This window comes from Cyprinus carpio, chromosome A4, assembly GCF_018340385.1.
Source record: "Cyprinus carpio isolate SPL01 chromosome A4, ASM1834038v1, whole genome shotgun sequence".
Lineage (NCBI taxonomy): Eukaryota > Metazoa > Chordata > Actinopteri > Cypriniformes > Cyprinidae > Cyprinus > Cyprinus carpio.
In genome coordinates this window covers 11,331,981-11,356,825 of record NC_056575.1, presented here as the reverse complement: position 1 = coordinate 11,356,825, position 24,845 = coordinate 11,331,981, and the positions used below count along the sequence as shown (strand labels likewise).

The 24,845-nt window shown below is 35.2% G+C and overlaps 2 protein-coding genes across 7 annotated transcripts in view; one reads left to right on the top strand and one right to left on the bottom strand.

Annotated features, from left to right (window-relative positions):
- Positions 1 to 8,767: 8,767 nt before the first annotated feature.
- LOC109077450 (branched-chain-amino-acid aminotransferase, cytosolic-like) lies at positions 8,768 to 17,500 on the bottom strand. Of its 2 annotated transcripts, XM_042740786.1 has the most exons (11): positions 17,368 to 17,500; positions 15,644 to 15,686; positions 12,463 to 12,665; positions 12,227 to 12,337; positions 12,019 to 12,138; positions 11,718 to 11,878; positions 11,243 to 11,385; positions 10,502 to 10,587; positions 9,901 to 10,041; positions 9,668 to 9,742; positions 8,768 to 8,865 (listed from the first exon to the last, which is right to left on the bottom strand). In XM_042740786.1, the coding sequence occupies exons 1-11, from the start codon at positions 17,410 to 17,412 to the stop codon at positions 8,827 to 8,829; spliced, it is 1,167 nt and encodes a 388-aa protein (XP_042596720.1). In that variant the 5' UTR covers positions 17,413 to 17,500; the 3' UTR covers positions 8,768 to 8,826. The 2 variants fall into 2 exon arrangements, with proteins under 2 accessions (XP_042596720.1, XP_042596729.1); XM_042740795.1 differs by lacking the exons at positions 15,644 to 15,686; positions 17,368 to 17,500 and adding an exon at positions 15,094 to 15,162 and having other exon boundaries at positions 12,463 to 12,663.
- Positions 15,336 to 24,845, top strand: part of LOC109077426 (inositol 1,4,5-triphosphate receptor associated 2-like) — a 31,477-nt gene continuing 21,967 nt past the window's right edge. For 3 of the 5 annotated variants that reach the window (XM_042740755.1, XM_042740747.1, XM_042740722.1), the window contains exons 1-6: positions 20,390 to 20,546; positions 21,664 to 22,307; positions 22,400 to 22,510; positions 23,796 to 23,976; positions 24,361 to 24,419; positions 24,543 to 24,618. In XM_042740755.1, coding sequence (XP_042596689.1) covers positions 21,695 to 22,307; positions 22,400 to 22,510; positions 23,796 to 23,976; positions 24,361 to 24,419; positions 24,543 to 24,618 — 1,040 coding nt within the window. In that variant the 5' untranslated portion in view covers positions 20,390 to 20,546; positions 21,664 to 21,694. The other 2 variants (XM_042740741.1, XM_042740732.1) reach the window with 2 other exon arrangements.

The following is a 24,845-nucleotide window of genomic DNA, read 5'->3' as shown; positions in this document are numbered from 1 at the left end:
TTGCTAAGTTACTCATTAAGGATTTTGGGCACCCTGTCAAATAACGTCATCTGTTTCTTAGAATAGGCTCGAATTTGGATCATTTTGGAACTTACTAACAGAACAGAAAAGATTGCATTGCAGAATGAAAACGAATAAGGGAGTTAGAGAAAGTGGTGAGTTTTTAGAAAAGGACAGAAGTTGAATTTAGAGACACTCCCATGCGTAATTTGCACGGTGTCTTTTTCATCTCTGTATACTTGCCAGCGTGTGCCTTTTTTAATGCATTTATATGAGATTAACTTTTTTTAAATGAATTTCTATAGTAGCCTATGTTTTCGGGGCGCAATTAGCTGAGATAAAGCTAAGCATCATCTAAAAGATTTTAAAACTGAAAGTTCTTGTAATATATCTATAAAATTGTAATGATAGTGGTTTGTGTTACTGAGCAGTGGCAGCCATGTCTAGTATATCTCTAATATAATTCAAAATGCTCAATAATGACAGCATTTGTCTCGTCAATGTCCCGTTTGAATCCTCGATGTTTATCGTATGGTTTCCACTTCAGACCAAAGCGACTTCTTTTCGCGCGTCTCTTCAAAAGCTTAAAATACTAACTCACACTATCTTCTAACTTTTTGGGTTCTAAAATTGAAATTCGCACCTCCATACTTATCAAAGTCTGATGACGAAATACTAACTCACACTATATTCTCATTGACATTTTCCCTTCAGTTATATAAATATATATATATATATATATATATATATATATATATATAGTATTTAATAATATATATTATCTATATATTATTTATATATATATTGACAGTATATATCTATTATATATATATATATTTTGTTTTTTGTTTTATCTTTATTATTATTTTTTTTTTTATTTTTTTATATTACTTTTTCTTCTGCGCCAAGACAAGTTCCTTGTGTGTGTAAACATACCTGGCAGTAAAGCTCTTTCTGACTTCTGATTTATGTAAAGTTGCATTGCAAATAGTTGCAAATTTACTTTCATGTCTGTTTTGGGTATTAAATAAGGAGCTTTAACATAAACAATGTTGTTTTCCGTTGAACACACAAATTATGCCATAAAGTAGCCAAGTTTAGGTTATATGCCGGAAAAACAAAAATATCACTTCAAAGTTCAAACCGATTATCGGTCTATATTCTGTGTACTGCGTTTTTTATTTTTTACTGTGCATATATTACATTGCATATTGTGTATATTGTGGTCTGATATCTGTCACTACAACACTGCATTGTTTTTGGAGCATGCACTGAAGAGTTTCATCCATCATCGCTCTATATGGAGACGTAACAATAAAATGATCTGATTTGATTTAGAAACTGAACCACATTATCCACACTCATCAGGGCATACATGTGTAAAACACTGCAATAACATAATCCATGGAAAAGGGGTTTTCGAGTATTTATTTGATATAATTCCTGTCTAGATGATTGATGCTCAGCCTGGCTTCTTGGGTAAGTTTTGTCAAAGTACGGTCTGGCTGACCTCAGAGGAATGAGCTCTCTCATTGCTTCGATGAACAGACAGTGCATTCACTGAGACTTGGGAGAAGATTTCCCTCCACTAATACCATCTTGTAGTTCGCACAATGAGCCAATAGGAGTGCTTACATAGTACAGTCTCTCACACACTCACATAAAAGTGGTTAGAGGGGACACAGTAGTCAATGTGGAGGGACATGGCCACTATTACTGCATCTGGAAGCTTTTTGAAACCTCCCAACAGCCTCCTGCTGTGTGTGGTCAGTGTTCACTGGGCAAAGGAGTTAGACTGGCATAGACATTGCTGAGATGTTTTTCTCATGTTTTCATCAAAGAACAATGTTCACTGATGGTGCCGGCAATGGGTCAGCCAGCAGGATGAGGATTTGTTAAATGGTTAGCGGCGTTGTTGGAAAACCATTGCTACAATATGCAATGGCACATGGAGAGTTAATCTGACCACTGCAGCACTTTTCACTGTAAAAAGATATTGTTCAGATAACAAAATATAATGTATTAAATAAGAAAGTGGGTTTAATTAATCATTATGTAATACCATTTTACTAATAAGGTTATATATAAAGTTATAATGCTGAGTCAACCTTGTTTGCAGTAAAAAAAAAGAAAAAAAAAAAAAATATATATATATATATATATATATAGCCTATATATATTTGCTGAGCAACAGTGGACAATGAATCTAATTAGTATGTACACAATGAAAGAACATTGCAGAACTCTTCTGCAAAGCCAAATGAAAGGTGAGTTTCTTGAAGGACTTCTCAGTTAAGCTGACTTTAGTGACATTTTATACCATGGTGTTCATGTAGCTTAACTGGAACAGTGTAGTGTTAGCAAACTTCAAGGTTGTGGTTTCAAATCCCTTGTGAAAAACAGGTTCACTTACTTGTATTGAATGTGCACTTGTAGTGTACTGTACTTCAAACATTAATTTTTTTTTTACATGTAATACTCTAGTCTTAACTGTAAGCCTTATGTTATCTCTGTAATCCCATGTTATTAGCCAATTTCTGTCACAAAATAAACAGATTGTGGCTGATTTTGCATTAATTTCTTCAGTGACTGCTACATTCACGCCACCAGGTGTCAGTATCAAGTATGTCTAATTAAGTCCAAGACGAACGTTACTGGCCAGCCCAACATCAACCAAAAAATAAATGAGAGTTTAAGAAAAACTAAATTTCAGATGGACTCAGTCACTGAATATTTTTTAGTTTGAGAGATCTTATTTTTTAGTAATGTAGGCCTACTTTATATGCACAGCTATGGGAAGCCAAACACACCGAAAGTAGGATGAAAGTGTTAGCGCAATGGACCGAGCTGCGCGACCGACTCGACAGCACAGAGAGGACATGTTTACCAGTGCCACCGAACTGACAGCATGGCACGAACTAATCTCACCAGTGCGGCGCTGATCAGTTACAATAGCCTAGCGTGAAAATTACTTTTCTTCTAATAAAGTTTTATGCCGGATGGCAAACCAACTTTTGGGGCATTTACCGCCACCAACTGGACTGGAGTGTGAAGCACTAATATATAAATTCTCCTGATTAATCCTATTTCTTTAATGTGTTTAACAATAGCACCATATATTTTACCTTGTTCTGCATGCTTTTTCAAAAGGCTTGACAAATTAAATGATTCAACACCCATGTTTCCTACTTTCTTAATGAGTTTTAACCTTTATTTTTCATATTTCTTTACATTTTATTAAAACATGCTCTGTTGTTTCTGCCTGATTACAAATAACACATTGACCTGTTTCATGTTTTCCTATATTAAACAGAGAGTGATTTAATCTAGTATGCGAACATTACTCTCCTCAGAAGTTTGTGTTTTTTCCTGCACATAATATAATGAAGATCAGTATTAAGTTATTAATTTTTTTTGCTTATTATCTTTCATATTACTACATGTAAACAGTAGTGTTAGCTACTTTGAACCACGTATATATTTAGTCACATTCACAGCAGAAACTTCCATTATTCTTTTAGGATTAAAATATTTTATGGTTTTGTTCAAGGCATATTTTAAGTAAATTTTACATTTAAGGATATTTGTTTAACTGTAGCATATGATTATACTTGGGGAAAAAAAGTGAGTTGTATGTATGCTTATACTTTTCTGTCAGGGCATTAATTTTCTCTTACATTAACAATGGTTTTACTATAGTAAAAGTGCAATAACCATGGATTGATTGTCATTTTTTAACCCACTGTTTAACTACAAATATATGGTTAAAAGGTTAGTGTAATAAAGTCATGGTTAATTTTCATGTGTTTCATGTGTCATGGTGCTGGTAAACATGTCCTCTCTGTCCTTTCGAATCGGTCGCGGTCCATTGAGCCGCGCCAGTGACCGGTCAGCGCTGCGCAAACACTTTATTACCGCGCCGTTTCACCCTACTTTCGGTGAGTTTGGCTTCCCATACACAGCCATGTATCATATGAGAGGTCACGATATCACTACTGATGTGTGCACTTAAGGATAAACACTTTGACTGTGGTTCTTCTCCACAACAGCTGTGAATGGAGAGTAACAGTAAGCTGAGTTCAAACCACAAGATGGTGTTTACAGAATGAATGAATGAAACCCCCACCCCCCAGTGTTGTGAGATGGCTAGATGTAAAGTAATACAGTGGGTTATGTGCTGATGCCTCACTGCATGTCTGAGAGAGTCTGATGCAGTGGGCTGACCTTCTCTCTCTCCTTGCTCTGCATTGGGCAGCACTTAGATTCGTTGTACCTCTGCCAACTTGCTCTTCTTTGGAGCCGTCTGCCTGCTTGTCTGTGCCAACCCACTGACCAGGAAAAAAGGCTCTCCAGACTGTAGAGGGACAGTGTCTGACAGTGTTATCTGTCTGGCTCGGCCTGCCAAGCCTGCTGACAATGGGACGGTGGTCCTTGCTTCATTCAGGGACAATATCAAATGATCTGAAAGAGGATTTCATGTTGGCCTTGAACTATTTGGATGGTTTAGACACAAAAATATGTTGCTTCATGTTGGTACCATGGTGTAGTGGGTGCTTGCAACACTTAAGAATCATAAGTTCAAGCAGAAGCAGGCTCAAGATTGTCTTGCATCATATCAAGATCCTACTTTTAATTGTTTACAAAATTCACTTTTTTTAAATGTAACATTTTCATTTTTTTTCTTCAAGAAAAACAGAATGAATGATGTTAATGACTCATCTTGTACTCCACAGATTTTATCCAATGAAATGTTTTCTAAAATAAGAATGTCCCTCCCCCAATTCCAGCAACCTACAGCAAGAAGCAAATCATGGTTAATGGCTGTGATGTAAATTTTGTAGCCCTTTGAAATGCCACAGCCTAACTTCCTGTTTAAACAGGAAATACATTAACACAGGAAAGAAAACCATGTTGAACAAGTGATTTATATGATTAATATATAAATCATTATAATCATATATTTTGTTATAAACATAGATGTTGCGAAATGTCATCACATAATGCCTGAAATGTCACAGGTGAATTTCTCTCAGTCGCAGTTGCTACAGATTAACTTTTTTAAAAGTACATATGGACATAATACAATTGTTTAAAAAAAATTGATTTAGAATCCACAAATTGCTAATTAAATGGATTCTTCCTGTAATATCTATGAAATGTCTTTCCAGGCATCTACACACACACACACACACACACACACACACACACACACACACACACAACACAAAAGACCTTTCTGATTAAGTAACCCAATACAATCCACTTCCATAGTGCATTGACATTTGTGGAAACGTGGTCCTTCATTTAGCATGCAAGACAAGGACTGCAATCATTCTGTCAGCTACCATTAATAATGCCTGGACACAATGCTTCCTGCTGGAATTTCATAAACTGGATACTGTACGCCTCTAAGTGGGTGAGACAGACAGAAAGAGAGTCTATGTGCTGTATGTGAAAGCACATGTGTTTGTTCACCCTGTCAAGATGTGTTATCAAACTGACATCAGTGAAATGTTATGTTTTGCCATTGAGTGTTGCTATGCAGTATCAAGTTTTACGTCTGTTTAAACATCCTCCTCTGATTGACATTCATGTTGGGTGAAAGTGGTGAAATCAAAGGTTTATGGGAAATCCATCACCATTATTTTATACATCAGGAACAAAGTGATGGTTGGTCCCAAAGCTTTTGTACATTTGACATGTATTTTCCACACCCAGCTTCACGTTGATGTGTATGAAAAAGAAAATGAGGAAAAACTCCCCTGATACTAACTGCAAATAAAAAAAATGTTCCAACAGGAAAAACTGTTTTAAAATAAAATAAAATAAAATAAAATAAAATAAAATAAAATAAAATAAAATAAAGTATTATTTTATTTAATATTTTATTTAATATATTCTGATATTGAAACCTATTTAAATATTTTATTTAATATTATTAATATTAATATAATTAATATTCCAATGCATTTCATTTAACCGTAACTACATTTTTGTTTAATTTTGTAAGATAGAAACACCACTTAATGTCCAGTAAGAACTATTGCTGTACAGTATCTTCTAATTTTCATGCTAATTAAGGCAACAAGAAGGTACAAGCCATTATGAAAAACCCATGCCAGATTGTAAGGTGCAGTGAAAGTATAAAAATGCACTACAAGTTTCAGCTTTCAGCATTGCCAAATTCTTGCCCATTATCAGATAAGTAGATGCTCAGTGAACCTGCGAACAGGGAAGCCTCTGCTGTAAATGAAGATAAGGCAGTGTTGGGGATGTTCTCCCCTCTTGCTGGCACAGGGGATTGGGTGGGGTGCCTCTCTACCCGCTGCCTGGCACTGGGCATTTCCAGGAGTGCGTCTTTGCCAGGCCTCAATTACGGGGGAGTCATCCAGAACATATTGAAGCAATTACAGCTCCATATAAATCAATATGCTTCTGCTTAAAAAAGTGATCTGATCCCAGCACGCTCTGGATCCAGTCTCCCTCAGGTCCATTTTGATTTCTCTCCCCTTTTCTCAAGGCAAGAGCATTATTTCACAGTTCAGGAGTGATTTAGGTCACTTGCCCCAGCTCTGGTTGGGGCTGACATTCAGTGAGTTTCACATTTTTTCATGTAACCATTAACCTGAGCCTTATTAAGGCATGCTGGGGGTTAGTGGGGGCTATAAATATGAGTCAAGTTTATTGGCAAACAAGAATTGGTCTTAATTTCTTAATTACTGCTGTTATAATTTAAAACTTAACTTTAAAACAAAAATTAAATGCTTTATACTTATTTTGTTTTTACGTTGACAGTGCATGCTGGACTTTTTTTTTCAGAATTATATATAAGCCTATGTATGTATATGTGTGTGCTTCCAGTGCAGAAAAAAAAAGTATTGTAGTGATTCAAACCTGCAGTGATTCAAATCCATTTACACTCATCGTTAGCTCTTTACATCATTTGTTATATTTCGCCATCTTGTGTAAAAATGTAGTACTGCAGCTTTCTTATTTCTTCTCATTATATGTAAACTGTAATAAATTATTAAGAACGCAACAAAAGCTTGATTATATTACAAAAAGAGTACAAAAACAAAGAGGAAAAAGTACAATGCCTTCTTTCTGATACTATAGCAGTGGTTCGATACTAATAGTGTCTAAAGGAGGAGAGCTAGGAAGAAAAAACAAACGGACAGTCTTTAGAAAACCTTTTTTAATTAAAGTGAGAGAAGGTGTATTATTTTAATTGGTGGACTATTTCATGTTGTGTGTATAATATGTGTTTGGAAGAGAGGCATGAATGAATTAATGATGTCTAAAGTAAGTAGGGCATGTTATGATGATGAATGTCTGTAAAGTGCGAATGGAGCTCAAACCCTCTCATATATCATCACAATACACAGTCCCAGCACTCCTCTCCCTCATCTATGTGTGCTCTATCCCTTCAGCATACATACTGTACACACAAATACACTTGCTTAAGGGAAAGAAAAAAGTTTATGAGTTCAAAACAAACCAGTAGAATATGAGCAAACTTCACCCCAAAATAAAAATTCTGTCATCATTTACTCAATTTCCTCATGTTGTTCCAAGCCTGTATGAATTTCTTTCTTCTGGCGAAGATAAAACAAGATATTTTGAGAAATGTGGTTTACCAAACAGTTTCTGGTCCCCAGTATTTTCTTCCATATGAAATTTAGAGGGAACCAGCAACTGTTTGCAACTGCATCAACTTGAGGATACTGAGTAAACAAGGACAGAATTTTCAAGTGTTCCACCCAATGACAGCAAATAAAAACTTTTTATAAAAATGTTTAATATTATGCATGACTGAAATATAATCAGGTATATTAAGCAGAGGAATGAATGAATGAATGAATGAATGAATGAATGAATGAATGAATGAATGAAGAAAGCAAGCATGATACATGATTGCTTTTATTAAATTTCTTTCTTTCTGATATCACATCATAAAATACTCAGTACACCATTAAAATACTTTGGCAATTAACAATACCTACAGTATAACACATTTCTAAATTTATATTATTGAATTTATTTGTGCTTTTGTAACTGTTAAAATCTTATTCCTAGCAACAAATGTCTAAAATAAATGACGGATCAGTTCAATCATACAAACATCTTTAAACAAACATACGTTGGATTTTAAGGTTCCCTTTGGGTGCAAAAAGGATCTCCATCAAATATACCTCAGAGTTTGTGCGCTTGGAATAAAAGCATTTTAAAAAAATCATCCGTTACTAACTACTATTATCAGCTAAAATTAAACATTACAACATTAACATTTTTTTTAGATGTTAAACATGTTATAACAATAAAAATACAAAAGTTTTTAAAAAATAAATTTCTACCACAATAACATACTACCTTAAATATCTATAAATGTCTTTCATAAGTTTAAAGAGCTTGTGTAATAATACCTTTATTGCATATTACTAACAGCATCAATAGTGAAGTACATTTATAGTTCCACTGAATGTTGAATCTCACTATACAGTGTGGAAATATCTCATATACCTCATATAACAGCTAGTTATAACAAAGCAGTTGGCCACCAAGTGTGATTTGCTGGTTACTGATGATTAGAATAAATGTGACTATAAGGAGGCATCAGAGTGGTTTAATAAGCTAAAGAGCAACATATTATTGCTAGACTAGGTTTTAGTTAGCTGGTAAACTTTGTACAAAACAAAACATACATGAACGTGGCAAGTAATTATTCCATGTACCCACAAATAAAGCTTTTTTTTTTTTTTTTTTTTTGATGTGCATGTTTTAAATGTCTTGGAAGAGTTTGTGTACTTTAACATCAGTGAGGTCCCTTTATACGATGCAGGACCAGTCACTGGGGGTCCGTCCATACTGCAAAAGAGCAAAAAGATGAAAAACGAAATGACACAATATGATTTTGTTCTAATTGTTCTATTTGTTCAATGTGTGTTGGGATGAAAAGGTGGAGGTTAAGTGATTTTTGTTCTTGTTGAGAAGTTACCAGATTATAATCTTTTATTGTAATCCCTCTGCAACAAATAATAAAAATTAAAAGACCAAAAATATCTTAATTCTTCCATTTCACCAGATGAGGACGCAACAACCCAATTTTTAGGCCCCATTTTTGTTCCCTTCACCACATAGATTAAAAAATATCTCTCTATTCTCACTTAAAGTGTTCCACCATGACTGCAAATCAAATAAATATGCAAATAATTATTTAATGAAATGTTATATATTTTATTCAATAAAATTATATTAATTAAATATTAAAAGGTAGATTAAGCAGAACAAATGAATGAATAAACTGCAAACTACAGGAAAAAACCTAAACAAACTTCCCCATGACAGTGAAATATATAAATTCCTGAAACCTACTTCAGACACAATTTCAAAACGAACATAATTTGAATGTATTTGTTTGCCATTTAGTGAAACACTGAATGACACCCTGTTTATTTTGCTTTATTTCTAATTTACCAGTTACATTTTTCTAAGTGCATTTAAATGCACATTCAATGACACCACTATAAGCTAAGTTAAAGAAAGCATTAACAACCAGCACAAGATATGATCAGAAAAGAGTTTTGCTTAAATAGTTTTAACAGCGTCATGAAAACAGTGGCTATAAAATATTTCATGCAGTGTGTTGTAAGTGTGTATAATGTCTTACCTGAATATCTGTGAGCTCCTTTAGCAGTCTGGAGGCAAGTGGAGGAAAGCTTCCTTCACATGGAATATGCAGATTCTATATGGCAGGAAATTAGTTTAAGAAAACATGTTGAAAATTTGTTAGGCTGCAAAAATTGGCCAAGATGGATAGGTAGATATCTGTTGATTCTCCAGTATGTTCTGATACTGAATCAGTGTGTGGTGCTCTAACCATCCCAAATAAACTAAACTCACCTCTCCCTGATACAAGATCCTGCCAACTGGACTAACAACACATGCAGTTCCAGAACCGAACATCTCCTTCACTCGGTTTTCCTCCAGAGCCTGCCGCAGGTCTGCCATGGTCAAATAGCGCTCGGATACTTTGAACTCACCCTGTTAGATAAAATTAAGCTTTGAACCAAACATTCACACAAAAAAAAAAAAAATCACTGGGGCAGTGCCCTTAAAAGGGACAATATTCTACCTTATTTACCCCTAAGGTTCAAAGTAGTATCTTAAAGGGACAGTCCACCCAAAAATGAAAATTCTGTAATAATTTACTAAGGTCACTCTAAACCTGTATGAACCTCTTTCTTCAGTGGAACACAAAAAAAGAAAGTTGGTATCTAAACAGTGTCAGTTCCAATTTGACTTGAATTGCATGGACACGAAATACAATGGAAGTTAATGGGACCTGAAGATGTTATGAACATTCTTCAAAATATCTTCTATTGCGTTCCACAAAAGAAAGAGAGTCATACAGGTTTGGAGCAAATTGACAAGCTGTTGTACCCCTAAAGATAAATTTTTCCATTTTTTTTTTTCCTGACAGTGAGGTTTTGATTGGTTTTACCCATTTGCGAGTTAGTTCTAAGATGCTTTGCCGTGTAACGCCCGGCAGAATAATGCCATCTAGAGGTGGTGTTGCAAGCTCCTCCTCTGGAAAGAAAAAAACATAGGTTTTTCATCTGAATTTTTTGTTTATATTATGTCTATAATGAAGAAATTAGAAAGTTGCTGTGAACTGTCATTTTCTTTTAGACCACTAGAGGTCTTTAATATAGGAGCTTATCTCCACCATGGAATAAAAATAATAATAATAATAATAATAAAAAGGTAACTGTGACTTTATATCTTACAATTGTGACTTTTTTCTTGCAATTAATTAATTAATTGTGAGTAATAAACTTGAAATTGGGAGATATAAACTCAGAATTGCAATATAAATTTGTAATTGCAAGATAGAAACTTGCATTTCTGACTTCTGAGAAAAAAATTCAGACTTTTTAAAAAAGTTTTAACATGAATTATAACTCAGTTCTGAGTTGATATCTTACAATTCACAGAACTATGAGATAAGAAATGTCACAATTACCTTTTTTTTATTATTCTTTGGCAGAAATAAACTTCCATGAGACTCTAAATCATTAATTGTGGCCTTTTAAAGGTCCAGCAAATTTACTTTGACCTCCATATACTTTGACTTCCACATACTCTGTATTTTCTGTTAAAGTAAATATACATAACCAAAATACTTTGTCTATCAAAACAGAGAGTGAAAAAGTAATGTTTTACAAATGTAAACAGCCATCACCTTCTTTTTCATTGATCCAGTAGAGGAAAAGGTTCATGGTGCCGACCTCTGTGATCTGTTGGTCGTCCCCATACAGCCACAGAACCTGCTGACAGCCGTAATCCACTGCCTCATACTGAGCATAGATAGATGCGCCATAGTTCCTAAAAAAATTAGGTTTCACATTCACAAACAAAGATCTGTCTTAGCCCTGAAAAACCCAATGTTCTAGTGGCATTATCATTCCTTCACAGGTTGATACATACAGCACTGGCAGCTTTGCTGAAAAGCTCTGCACAGATTTAAAACATGCTGCACAAATCCAAAGTCTACTATGAGGCTTTCAGTATTAACCAAGCTTGCACATATTTGGATCAATACTAAGAATGTGCCAATAAGCTTGCAACAATGCTCCTCAGTCATTTAGTGTTTTGTAGTGTTTTTTTTTTTTTTTTGTAGATACTCAGGCACATTGAAATCTCTCTCATTCACTAACCCTCCCATCTTGCAGTCACCCGTCCCTCCTCTCCAGGCTCTGATGTATTTGGAGTCAGCCCACAGAGACACTGGTTTAGCTCCCGTGCTGAAGTAAGGTCCAACAGGACTGAGGATGACGAACAGCAATGCCTTGGAGGGCTTCTTGACACCAAGAGTGGGCTGCACACACCGGCATATGTTAAGAAAATATAGGTTACAAGAGTACATGTCTTCATTTATATGCATGCTTTTTTGAATGGCAAGATATGAAAAGCTGAAATAGTCAAAATGAGATTATGAGGGTTTTGTGTAGCTCTAACCTCTGTGCCCAGTAAGGTGGGACGGATGTACAAACTGGCAGAGTCTGAGTGAGGGACCCAATCCTGATCCACTTTTACCAACTTCCTGATGCACTCCAACAGCTCTACACCATCAAAACGCTACAGAAACAGACATTCAGTTTTGTGTCTGTAACTTGATTAAAACTGAATGTGGATGCAGTAGAGAGGAGAGAGATGTTAATCTTACAGGCAGACAGGCCCTGTGGGCGGACTTCAGCATCCGCTTCATGTTTATCAAGGGTCTGAAGAGACGCACTTTGTTATCTGGCCCCCGGTACGCCTTCATACCCTCAAAAAGCTGCACGCAGTAAGTATTTACATTTAAACATTTTTTAAAAATGCTAATTATTAGCTGTGACAGTTAAATGATTATATATATGACGTCTAACCACACAGATGAAACTCCAGATGGCTAGGACAGACCTGTACAGCGTAATGCAGGGAAGAGCAGCCTGGATGTATGGACAGGTTCCCAAAAGGCTGGATGTGTGGCTTCTGCCAGCCTTCCTCAAGAGTCCACTCAATGGTCAGCATGTGGTCAGTGAAGACCGTCCCAAACACCAGGCCATTTGGGTCAGGTTTTGGTTTATGGGTCTGTGCTAACTGTATCACTGTGTCTGCGGCCTAGACAGAACGCAGCCAAAAATAAACAGCATCAGATGACATAATACACCAGCCAAGAGCTTGTTACACACACAGAATGGGGTCAGCCTGTGAAATCCATCTCTCTTTCACTCCATTTAGCTCTATGGATCACTCTCCCTGACAGAAATGCACTCAAACTCTGAAACTCTGAGATTAGACACTGTCACAGATTACATGTTCCTTCAAAAGCCCTTTGTAATCCCAGATTATGGTGGAAAGGTGAGCACCGCACTGCCTCAGCATTTATTAGCAAAGGTTTGTTTAACTGCAGCACAGGCATATATGTACACACACAAACACACACACACACACACACTACACAAAATATATATATATATATATATATACATATATATAAATACTGCAGCACAGGCATATATATATATATAATATATATATATATATATATATATATATATATATATATATATATATATATATATATACATATATATACACACACAGGCATATATATATATATATATATATATATATATATATATATATATATATATCGGCCTGTGCTGCAGTTAAAGTGAACATTTATTTAAATTTATGAAGTTTTTTATAACAATATATATATATATATATATATATATATATATATATATATATATATATATATATATATATATATATATATACTTATATATATACAGAAATGGTTATTTTAACCAAGCATGTAAATATGCAAATACATTACATTTTTAAGCATCTCTAAATTGTTCTAAAACTTTCTGCAGATGCTGTATCGTCCGACTGGACCTCAACCCATCTGTCTAATTCATGGATTGTCAATTAAAACAATATCAGCTCTGAGACACTTTTTATGGTGCTTTCTTTTTCAGGCGCTGACTTGTAAAGCAGCACAAATCTGAGGACTGTGCTGTCTGATACCTCAGTTTACGGGTTATTTGTGAGTACCTGACTATAAATATGCTAGATCCAATTGAAGAACCGTCTGTAATCTCTGTTGAGTCTCGAGAGCAATCATGTTGGCAGATTTACGGTGGTGGTCAATAGGAGTGCTATTATTGTTGTTGATGATGGTGTTTTCATTTCTTTACTTAGCATGCTAATTAGTACTTTTACATAGTATAATGAATGATCAGACATGGTGCTTTCTTAGAAGGCTATCATTTTGTTGAGGTTTCATTGTAATGAGAGGTGCTTTGTGGCCATCAAGTCATTGCTGTGTGTGACCTCCTACAGTCCCTTCAAGAAGCTTAAATGGGATTATCCTCATCAATAGACAAACAATGCTCTGCACGCTGCCATGATGAACCCAAAAAAAAGCCTTATTTTAGCACCAGCTCACATTTCTGCGTTTTGATATGAGATTTCATGTATGAGGTTTTAGAAAGTATGTTGGATGTCCATTACCAGATTGAAGCTTTTTTTTCTGTTTGATGATATTTCATATTCACTGATACTCAACTAATGCTAGTATGTGCTCTTAAAATGATTTAATTTTAGAGTATGTAAAATAAGGAATGGTCCACCCAAAAATGCCAGTACAATCCAACATATGGAGCCCTGTCACGAATATGTTAGTTTGTTTCTGTTTATTGGACTTTTAGTTTGTTTTCATTAGTTTCATTGTCTCCTTTGTTCTTTTCCCACTCCTCTTTGGTTGTCATGGTTACTAGTGTCATAACCTCGTTTGTCAGAGTATTTAAGTTAAACATTTTCCTGTGTTAGTGGTCCGGTCTTGTCTTTGGAAGATGCGTTGTTTCTGCACCTTATGTGGATTATTGTGTGGATCTTTATTAAACCAAGTTGTTTTTTCTTTTTTTTTTTTTTTTTAATAAATTTGTGTTCACTTGCAAAACATTAGCATTCTGTCACAAACGTTTTGCATTTACTTGCAAAACTGGTGATGGTAGTATAAAATCGAGGGGGGGGGCTTTATATTTTTCGTGAAGGTACACAGAAATGGAGAACGCAAAAAGCATTGAAATATAATTATTCTCCATTTGCAAAATGTACTTGTCATTCTTTCCCATGCTATTATGAACAGGGAATGAGGGACTGGAGCAAGGATGCACATATATCCATATCATATATTTCAAATGTCACATTTAAAATAGCAGTGCCTGATTTGTGAATGAATCATTTTTTTTATTTGAATCATTTCAATGAATCAGTTGATCAGAATTAAATACTGTTTTATTTGTAGCTCTTTCTCTCATCCATACACTATATAAATGCTCTATTTTTGTAAGCAGCTACCAACCTAAGGCATGATTGCAGATATTTGTCTATAATACTATGCTTACTTCATTGCAATGGTGTGATTTAGCCTGTGTTTAAAAGAACTCAGGCTTAATCACCCCCTGAGTCAGAGAAAGGTAGAGAGAGACAGAGAGCATGCTCAAAGCCAAGCCAAGCTTGATTGACAGGGCTTACAGTGATCTGAGAGACTGGATTCTCTTTTCAGCACGGGATCTTGGAAGAGCTAGGACCTTTCTGGTAACTGCCAAAAAGAGGGGTCCAAGGTCACATTTTGGAGCCATGGAGGTCAAAATATGCGATGGAACAAGGAGTCTACCACGAGTCTACTCAAGACACTAAGACTCAACTAAGACTGTATAGCCACTCAAAATGCTCTTTCATTATGCTATGAATTTTAGAAACAGTATGTGGACACTAAGATGACCATAAGACCATAAGAAAAGTGGATTTATCAGAGAAAGAATCAAGATTTGACTGAGGAGGAGAGTTTCTAATTGTCTGGTGTATCTATCAAACATCAGAATGATGCCACTGGACATTTCGCTAAAGGCAAGTGCTGTTTATAACACTATATACAGTATATATATATATATATATATATATATATATATATATATATATATATATATATATATATATATATATATATATATATATATATATATATACTGCCACTGGACATTTCGCTAAAGGCAAGTGCTGTTTATAACACTATATACAGTCTTAAAGCTAGAGTCATGGCCAGCCATAGCATTATTCTCAAGTTCCTAAAAGGGAACAAAAATACAACATATATTATGAGGATAAGCATATTTGAAGCTGGAATATGCAATTAAATATGCAAACACATTTAATTTGGTACATTTCCAAAGGACTTTGGCACTTTAAGTACCTTAAAATGTGAAGGAATGTTACTTATTTCCAAATTAATTTGGCTATTTAAGTACATTAATATTTGAGTGAATGTTAATTAGTTTGGTGATGAGCTGAAGTAATTTATTGTGATGTTAAAAGTCCTGACTGTCTACAAAACACAACAACCTCCATCCTGAAACTGAGACCTTTATATTTAGTTTATCTGTTTATAGAGTGATCACCAACCAAGTCTCAGCATTTTCTGCTACAGCAAAAGCTAGAATTATAACATATTTCTCTAGGTCAAACACTGTGCTGTGGTGAACAATAAGGCGTTTCCTCACAAGGACGACTGAGCATAGTTTTGTCTAAATAGAATTTCCAATGAGTCAGACTCAAGTCAAGTCATGACCTGCAAAAAATAGACTTTGTACTTTGGAGGTCTAAATGAAGGAGTTAAAAAGTATAATTTTTGCCTTAGAAATGTAACTGAGCAAGAGTGTAAGCCTACCGTTTCAATAACACTCAAGAAAAGTGCAAATTAACCAAAATAATACTTAAAAATAATAAGTATATGACAGCCTTATAAATATAACCTTTTTACTTTGGAGGTCTACAGAATTGTAATTTTCAATTGCAAACAGACCCCTGCTCCAGTCAGTTAAAAAAATTTAAAAAATAAAATAAAAATCTTAAGTATAGCAAATAAGTACTTTACACCCCTGATGAACCCCATGTTTGGTCACGAAATGACCTTGAAGTTGCTTGGAAGATGAAATGATAAGTGAGTGAGTTTTTAGTGACCAATCAGCTGGGTTGAATTAAAGGTGCACCACCATAAAGTGACCTTCATTACACTTGCAATGTTTACAGAAGATTTGTTGCCTAATGGTCTGAAAAGAAGGTGAAGGTTAAAAATAATAGCCAAAGAACAATTAGTAATAAATGCCTTTTTTGTAGCTATTATATATCAAGCACAGTAAAAATGTGGAAAACCTCAGATTTCAATTTAATAAAGAATATTTATATATAAAACAATAATTAACAAAAATATAAATACAAAATATGAACAGCATAAGGTAGTAGTACTCCACGTGCCTTTAACCTGGAAAGAATGTAAACATAAAATGCAACTGGAACTTTATAATTGAATAAGGAGAGAGAAAAAAAAAAACTAACAGGGGACTTTGCCTCCTTATTTCATTAGTCCAGTGACGTATGTGTATCAATAACCTACATCATAATGCGCGTAAACACAACGTCAGTCTGACGAACGCATACATACATGACCTTTGGAGATATTATATACGTTATATAACATATAATTTAACACAATAATATTGTCTGAGCTGTTGTCCATTTCAATGCAATACAGAAAAAATAGTTACAAAAAAAAGTGAAAACCTATGTGCCACGACAGAGAGATTTCGTTAATCTCTGTTTTAACGCACACACGACCACCGAGCGCGCACATGCCGACATACGCGGTTTTAGGGTAAAATATGACTGCATTTATTAAACACCTGAAGGTTGAAAACATAGACGTGTTTATATTCATGTTTGAAACGCTATGAATGCGATGCGCGCCTTTACCTCTTGAGATGATGGTGCGTCCGTGGCTGATGCAACGCTCGCCATGATGAAATGTGCTCCGTCTGTAAACCTCTTACAGATTAACGTTACACCATGTCAATGCCAATGTGCTAAAAACAAACAAAGCATGTTTGCGAGTGTACTATGACGGCAATGCACGTTTTGTGCAATCATTAGAAAATCTTAATTATGTGAATGGAGAAAAAACCTGGGTACTTTAGAAATTATGGGATGGATATCATACTTGGCATGGAACATCATAAAAATATAAGGCACATGATAAGGTGCAGCTAATGTCCTTTTCAATATATATATATATATATATATGCACGTGGTCATAAAATGTATTTAGTTCCATATTTTTGCTCTTTACAGTATATAGCATATTTTAAATGTGCGTAGTATATATCATATATATTTTAATAATATGTTCATTAATTTGAGCGAAAATATGAGGAATCAATGAATCATAAAGTGGTAGATGAAGTACCTGGAAGTATAGATATCTTACCAGAAAATGACTTCAGTAAAAGGAATATTTATGTGATATTTATTGTATGAAAGTATGAAAATTTTAATATACATACATACATACATACATACATACATACATATATATATATATATATATATATATATATATATATATATATATATATATATATATACACACACACACACACACACACACACACACATCTATATCTATCTATCTATCTATCTATCTATATATATATCTATATATATATATATATATATATATATATATATATATATATATATATATATATATATATATATATATATATAATAAACATACTTAAGTATTGAAAGTAAAAGTACATGTAAATGCAAAATGGAAAAGGAGCAAATATATATTTATAAAAATTGTTTATACACAGTTTGAGCCGCAAGATTGTGTTCAGCTTTAACTCTTTCTTCCATTTTTGTATCTTTGGGTAAGCATGAGAGGCACTTCATCCGGTATTAGTCTCTTTCATTCCAACATAAGAAATCATTTCTGGAATGAATCTGCATCTGAAGTGGCATTTCGATATATTTACACAGTTTAATGTAGCTCAGAGGGGACATGGATGCATTTAACCTGCAGTTACAAATGCATAAATAATGCTTTGTTTTAAACATAAATCGTTGACTACTAATATTTGAAATGATTTGAACATGAACAAAAAAAAAGTTGAAACGTGAAATTAAAACCGCCAGTAGGTGGCAACAAGTTTATACATATGTATTTGTCTACTAATATTTGAAATGATTGGAACATGTCACACATGCGTAGACACAATTTCACATGCATGAAAACCTAATTCACGTACACACAAAAAAAATTCAATTGCGTGAAAAAAAAATATATATATTCACAAAAAGCAATTCACATGCGCAAAATAAAATTATATGTTCATAAAATACATTTCACAAATGCAAAACACAATTCGTAGATATACAACTGTGCACTAAAACCTTTGAATGTTTAAAATGTACGAGTGTCTGAATGTACAAATCGTCATTTACTACGAATCCACTCGGATTTGTGTGTGTGTGTTTTTGAGACTTTCCTGGCAGAGCTCTCTTCCCATGTGGGTCTGTCGTACTCTTTAGCCAATCAGATGCGAGCTTACCATTCAACCAATCATATCATAAGCCACTGAGAGTGCATTCAAGGAGCACGATTCTGTGCACCTTTTTGCGCAATATGGATTAATTAGAACGGAAATTAAGCCTTTACATCAATAATCCCATAGACAGTAAAAGAAATGGACACAGCGACCCAATTGGAACTCAATTGAGACAAGTGAAGCCCATTTTTAGCAATTTAACTTCCGTTTCTGACGTGCAGACTCAAACTAAGCTTGATGACATCAGCAACCTGTCTGACAATCTTCTAGTAGCTGTGCGTGCAAACTGCCATCGTTAATCTTGCAGAGACGGCGAGCTTGAGCGGGGAGTTCTTTGGCGTGAGTTGAGCAGGAGTAAGTATTCTGATTAATTATTTTGTATAGTATTTTAAAATGTAACGCCAGGGCTTCTATGGGCTTCTCTCTTGACGTCTCCTCCGATTGCCTGCGAGCTTCTGAATGCACTCTCGGTGGCTTATGATATGATTGATTGAATGGTAAGCTCGCATTTGATTGGCTAAAGGAGTACGATAGACCCACGTGGGAAGAGAGCTCTGCCAGGAAAGTCTCAAAAACACACACACACAAATCCGAGTTGATTCGTAGTAAATGACGATTTGTACATTCAGACACTCGTACATTTTAAACATTCCAAAGGTTTTTGTGCACAGTTGTATATCTACGAATTGTGTTTTGCATTTGTGAAATGTATTTTTATGAATATATAATTTTATTTTGCGCATGTGAATTGCTTTTTGTGAATATATATATTTTTTTTCAAGCACGTTAATTTTTTTTGTGTGTACGTGAATTAGTTTTATGCATGTGAAATTGTCTACGCATGTGTGAATCGTGTTTTTTGCGTTAATTATATTTGAGACTAATCTGTCTCCTGAATAGTTTTTTTTTAGTGAGTTATTTTTCGAGATTCAACCGATTCATTCAAACGACTGATTCATTCAAGAAGGAAGCTTCTGACTGTGTTAATGAGTGCGTCACTGAATCATTCATTCAACCAAGAAGCTGATTCATTCAATAAGGAAACACTTGTTTGCACTTGTTTTTTTTTTGTTTTTTTACAGTCTATGGTTTGCACATGAGCAAAGGTGTTTTTTTTAGGAGTCTAACTTGGAAGCGCCAGACCACTGATTCGTCAAACCCATAGACATAAATAGGTCAAACCTGCATTCTTGCAGTGCTTCGGGAAAATGCATCGGAGTAAAAGTATAACTTACATTTTAATTAGGAAATGTAGTGGAGTAAAAGTGAAAGTCACAGTGAAAACTCAAGTAAAGTATAAATGTTCCCCTTAAAAATTCTTAAGTACTGTAACGAAGTATTATTAGTTAACATTACACCACAGCACTGGAATCATCCAAGTTCGCCCTCTGTCAGTTGCAGTTCCATCATTGGACGCACGGGGACAGTGCGCCGCAGGTTTCAATCATACACTGTTCTAATACGGCCTTCGATCAGCTGTTTGGCGCTTCACACGCTCCTGTTTGTGAACAGACTGCGGCGGAAACTTTTGAGCTAATTCAGGTGTGTTTGTTTTTCCCAACCTTGGCGTCTCAGTACTTGGTTGCCCCTTATAAATATTCTCTAAAGATAACAGACACACCACATGAAACTAAAGGTGGCCGTTTTATTCATCTTGAAAGTGGCGCAAACGGTTTAACGTTACGTCTGTCAGTTTGTGTTAAGTTTATGTTTGATTCGCCATTAGTCGGATTTTATCAGGTTGGTTTGCTCTTTACTTGTATGTTTTTTTGATAGTTTTGGTTGTGTATATATATGAGATGAGACTTTGAGAATATTTTAAAATAAAGGTGTGAGGTTTTCACCTCTAACGTTACTTTTTTTCCCACGTTATCCATATAATTAAGCAAATAATGCGGTGACCGTTTAAACATGTAATGGGCTTTTATACTGTAACTTATAGCATGTTATCTGTCTTCTATAATTTTATTAACAAGCACAATGCGATAGTGTAAAGCATAACAACTGTATCTAAACTAACGTTATATATTAATTATACGTATGCGATATAATGAAAATATTTATAATATATACAAACACTGCCGTTCAAAAGTTTGGAATCAGTAAGATTTGTGATGTATTTTATTTTAAATTTCTGTTTTTAAATATATGCTGTTCTTTTTGAACTTTATTCATCAAATAATCCTGAAAAAAGTATCACAGTTTAAAAAACAAACAAATATTAAGCAGCACAAGGATCATGTGACACTGAAGACTGGAGTAATGATGATGAAAAAGCTTTAGATCACAGAAATAAATTATATTTTAAAGTATATTAAAACAGAAAACCATTATTTTAAATGTTAATGATATTATACAATATTACTGTTTTTTTCTGTATTTTTGGTCAAATAAATGCAGCATAATAAACAGAAGAAACTTCTTTAAAACTCATTAACAATCTTACTGATCCCAAACTTTTGAACAGCAGTGTATAACAGTTTTATTTTTATATATATATATATATATATATATATATATATATATATATATATATATATATATATATATATATATATATATTAATTTTCTTCAATCATTTTGAGATCATATGACCTGCCTAATACTATTCAACTCTGTCTTAGACTTTAAACGAAATTAACTCATATCCCTCCTGTAGAGCGAGGCTTTCCCTCTTTGTTCGCTCCAACATGGATGTCGGAGTGACCCCGAAACGGCACAATCCAGTGGACAGCATCTGCCGCAAGCTGCAGACCATCCAGCGGCGAGATCAAGAGGTTAACTCGCCCTTTCAGATCACAAAATTCCAGTCCAGCAGCTACGACAGCCCTCACTCGGGTCTGCGCGTCAACCTGGAGGCCATCCTGAAGAAGCGTGCCGTCCGAACTGACGGAGACTCTGACCACAATTCCTCTGCGAGCATGTTGACCCCCACAGCTTCCCCGGGACCGGGGTCTGTCCCCAACACCCCTCGTGCTCCCATCACACCTGGCAATGCCACTTATACTATTACCAGCATGCTGGGCACGTTAGGGGAGAGGAGAAATGCAACAACGTACAGTCGGCCGTTTCGGCATAACTGCTCCACCCCAGCAGCCCAGACTGGGGACAATTACTTTAACTTTACCCCACGCTACTCCACACAAAACCTGCTGGAGCGGCCCGACACAGAGGTGAAGACCCCAAAGATCCCAGCTCCTGGCTTGTTTTCGTATAACCTGAACTTCTCCTCAGATATTTCTAACATGGACCGTGAACTTACCTACCCGGCCCTCGTGGTTAAGAGACTTTCACTGGGCGAGGGTAATGAATCACCTCTTTTTAGTTATCTTTTTTTTTTACATAAATGTTTTGCTAATACTAGTTACTTTTTGTTTTTCTTGCATTTTGAACAGGATCTCTGTTTCCCTCCGAGCCCAAGAAGGAGAGCATGGCTGAGGTCAGTCTGATTTGTGAGGAAGACCTGTTGGACACTATTTTTCAGGCCTGTGACACACAGTGCAGAGGTACATATGTCACTCCCTTATCGCTTTTATGTTGTGTGTTGTTCAGTCATATTGTTCCTTTTAAAAAACGTTCTAACTCTACATGTAAGACTTGCTTATCTTGGTTATCACTCTGTACCATTTGTGCTATAGGTATGAAAAAAGTGTGGTTATGTAACTTACATATATTATTAGGTGAATTTCACAGCAAAATCCAGTCATTTCCACAGGAATTTGCATGATGGTGAATTTCGAGGATGAGAGATTTTCCTATGCAGATTTTGCACTGGGTTCAAGTTGGTCACACAAATATGAAGCAGAAAAAGCTGCTTGGTTTGTTAGTGACTTCTGTTTGAGCTGTGCTCTATACATCGCAAAAGACAGTGGAAAAATGTGCCGGATTGAAAAGACGGTCTCATGCACATCAAAGGACCAGAATATTATAGAGATTTGGTGGGGTGTTTTTTGGGGAAAAACTTTTTTTTTTTTTTTTTTTTAAAGATAATAGCTAAGCTTATTCTTAAAATGTTTTCTGGTGTTTCTCAGCAAATTTCAACTTTAGATTATTTACAAAATAAGTGAAATCAATAAAAACGTAAAATCATTTTGGAGTATTTTTTGTTGTTTCGATTGAGTTTTACAAAGGCATGCCATTTTTTTCTTTATAGAATAACACATACTAATAAAGCACTGACAGTCACAATAACTTTGTTCGGCAAATTTTAAAAGATCTTTTCAGCCCATGAAATTTCACTAATGTGACTGCACCTTAAAACCAGGAATGTGCAATTGTGCAAAACAATTGGTTTTTGATACCTTGTAGATTAACTTCTCCTTTCCACCTAAAACCGCAGGTGTTATTCCTCAGGAGGTTGGGAAGCTGACTTATATTACAATATTTGTGTCTTGTTTGGTTACACTAAAGTAACCTCTAAGAGCATCTGAGAACATTGACTCATTCAGACCAAGCAGCAGAGATGTTTCCCCGCATTCAAACCTAGAGGCTAACAGGAGACAAAAGCTGCTTTCATTTACAGCCATTCGTCTTATATGAATGCAACGGCAATTTAGAAGAATGCAAAATGTTTTTTTTTTCATGCATTTTAAAAGAGATGAGAGCAGCAGACTTTTATTTAAATATATATATACATATATACTGCCTCGATATGCTCAGACACACGGTCATGGTGACTCAGAGCAAGTAGGTGTTACTTTGCAAACTTTCTGATAGATTTTCTAGGTGGGATGGCATCTGACAAGACCCAGGTCCACTGTAACCATAGTAACGCAGAGCCCTCTGTTGCAGGTAAAGTTTATGTATCGCACATTGTGGACTTCTTGAGACACACCACTTGCCGCAGTTCAGAGGACAGCGGCCTAGAGGAACTCTGCAATATGCTGGACCCAGAGCACAAGGACATCTCCATAGACCTGGACACATACCATGCCATCATGAAGGAGTGGATCGATGATTGCCGCAACCAGGGGTATGAAGACATGCATATAGAGTACATACCCCCTGCTTTAGAACAGTGATGGCCATTGATTTACTTTAATAAAGGCCTTTTTAGTTTGGGAAATATTGCACAGTACAAAAAAAAATTAAGATATTTGCTGGTTGTTTACCTCCTGATCATTTTGCTAAAGGCTATGGTCAGTTAATAGGAAGCAGTTGTTTTTGCAATCAACTCTGTACAGTATGTCTTTTGTAGATGTTGCCAACCCGACCAAGCAAAGACACATTGCAGATTTTCATCAGTCTGATATCAATCCACAATCGGTTTTGATCAAAAGGCCTTTCTTTCCAAAACTTTCCTCATGACAAGTTTTTTTAGATAAAAGTCCATCTCTAATTTCCCCTTTTCCCTTAGGAAGGACTCAGAGAATGACACCCAACAGGAATCATTCAAACTATTGGACAGTTTATCAGGTGAGATCTTCTTTGGAGTGTCTCATATTGCTTGAAAGCTCAATGTTGTTTGTATGTAGTTTATATTTTCTTTGTTGTTAATGTTGTTATAATTTTGTATCAATCCCCTCTTGTTTCCTTTAGCAAGAAGATCCGCTCTACTAAATATGACCTCAGGTAGTCTTGAAGCATTCGGAGGGGAAGCCTCCAGAGCTGACCTGTAAGTTTAGGAGTGTGAGTTGTTTGTGATAGATAAAGAGTTAACAGTAGTGCACATGTGGTTTATGAGACTGTCTCAACTGTTTCTATCTATCAAAACTTTGGATACAGTTGACTCAGTTTCTTATGATCTTAAAAACCTTTTGCTCTAAAGGTTAATGCTTGGATGCTTTTGAAAAATGAATAATGTGTGCCATTGTATGAATTTTTACGCAACTAAAAATAAAA

What these genes read in the sequence shown, in the direction of transcription:
- LOC109077450 (XM_042740786.1), bottom strand. Translation starts at nt 17,412, where the DNA reads ATGGCGAGCGTTGCATCAGCCACGGACGCACCATCATCTCAAGAG. An exon ending in CTGGATCAATGAAAAAGAAG is followed by an intron (nt 10,588 to 11,242) that starts GTGATGGCTGTT and finishes TTTTCTTTCCAG; the next exon opens with AGGAGGAGCTTGCAACACCA. An exon ending in GGATCTTGTATCAGGGAGAG is followed by an intron (nt 9,743 to 9,900) that starts GTGAGTTTAGTT and finishes CCTGCCATATAG; the next exon opens with AATCTGCATATTCCATGTGA.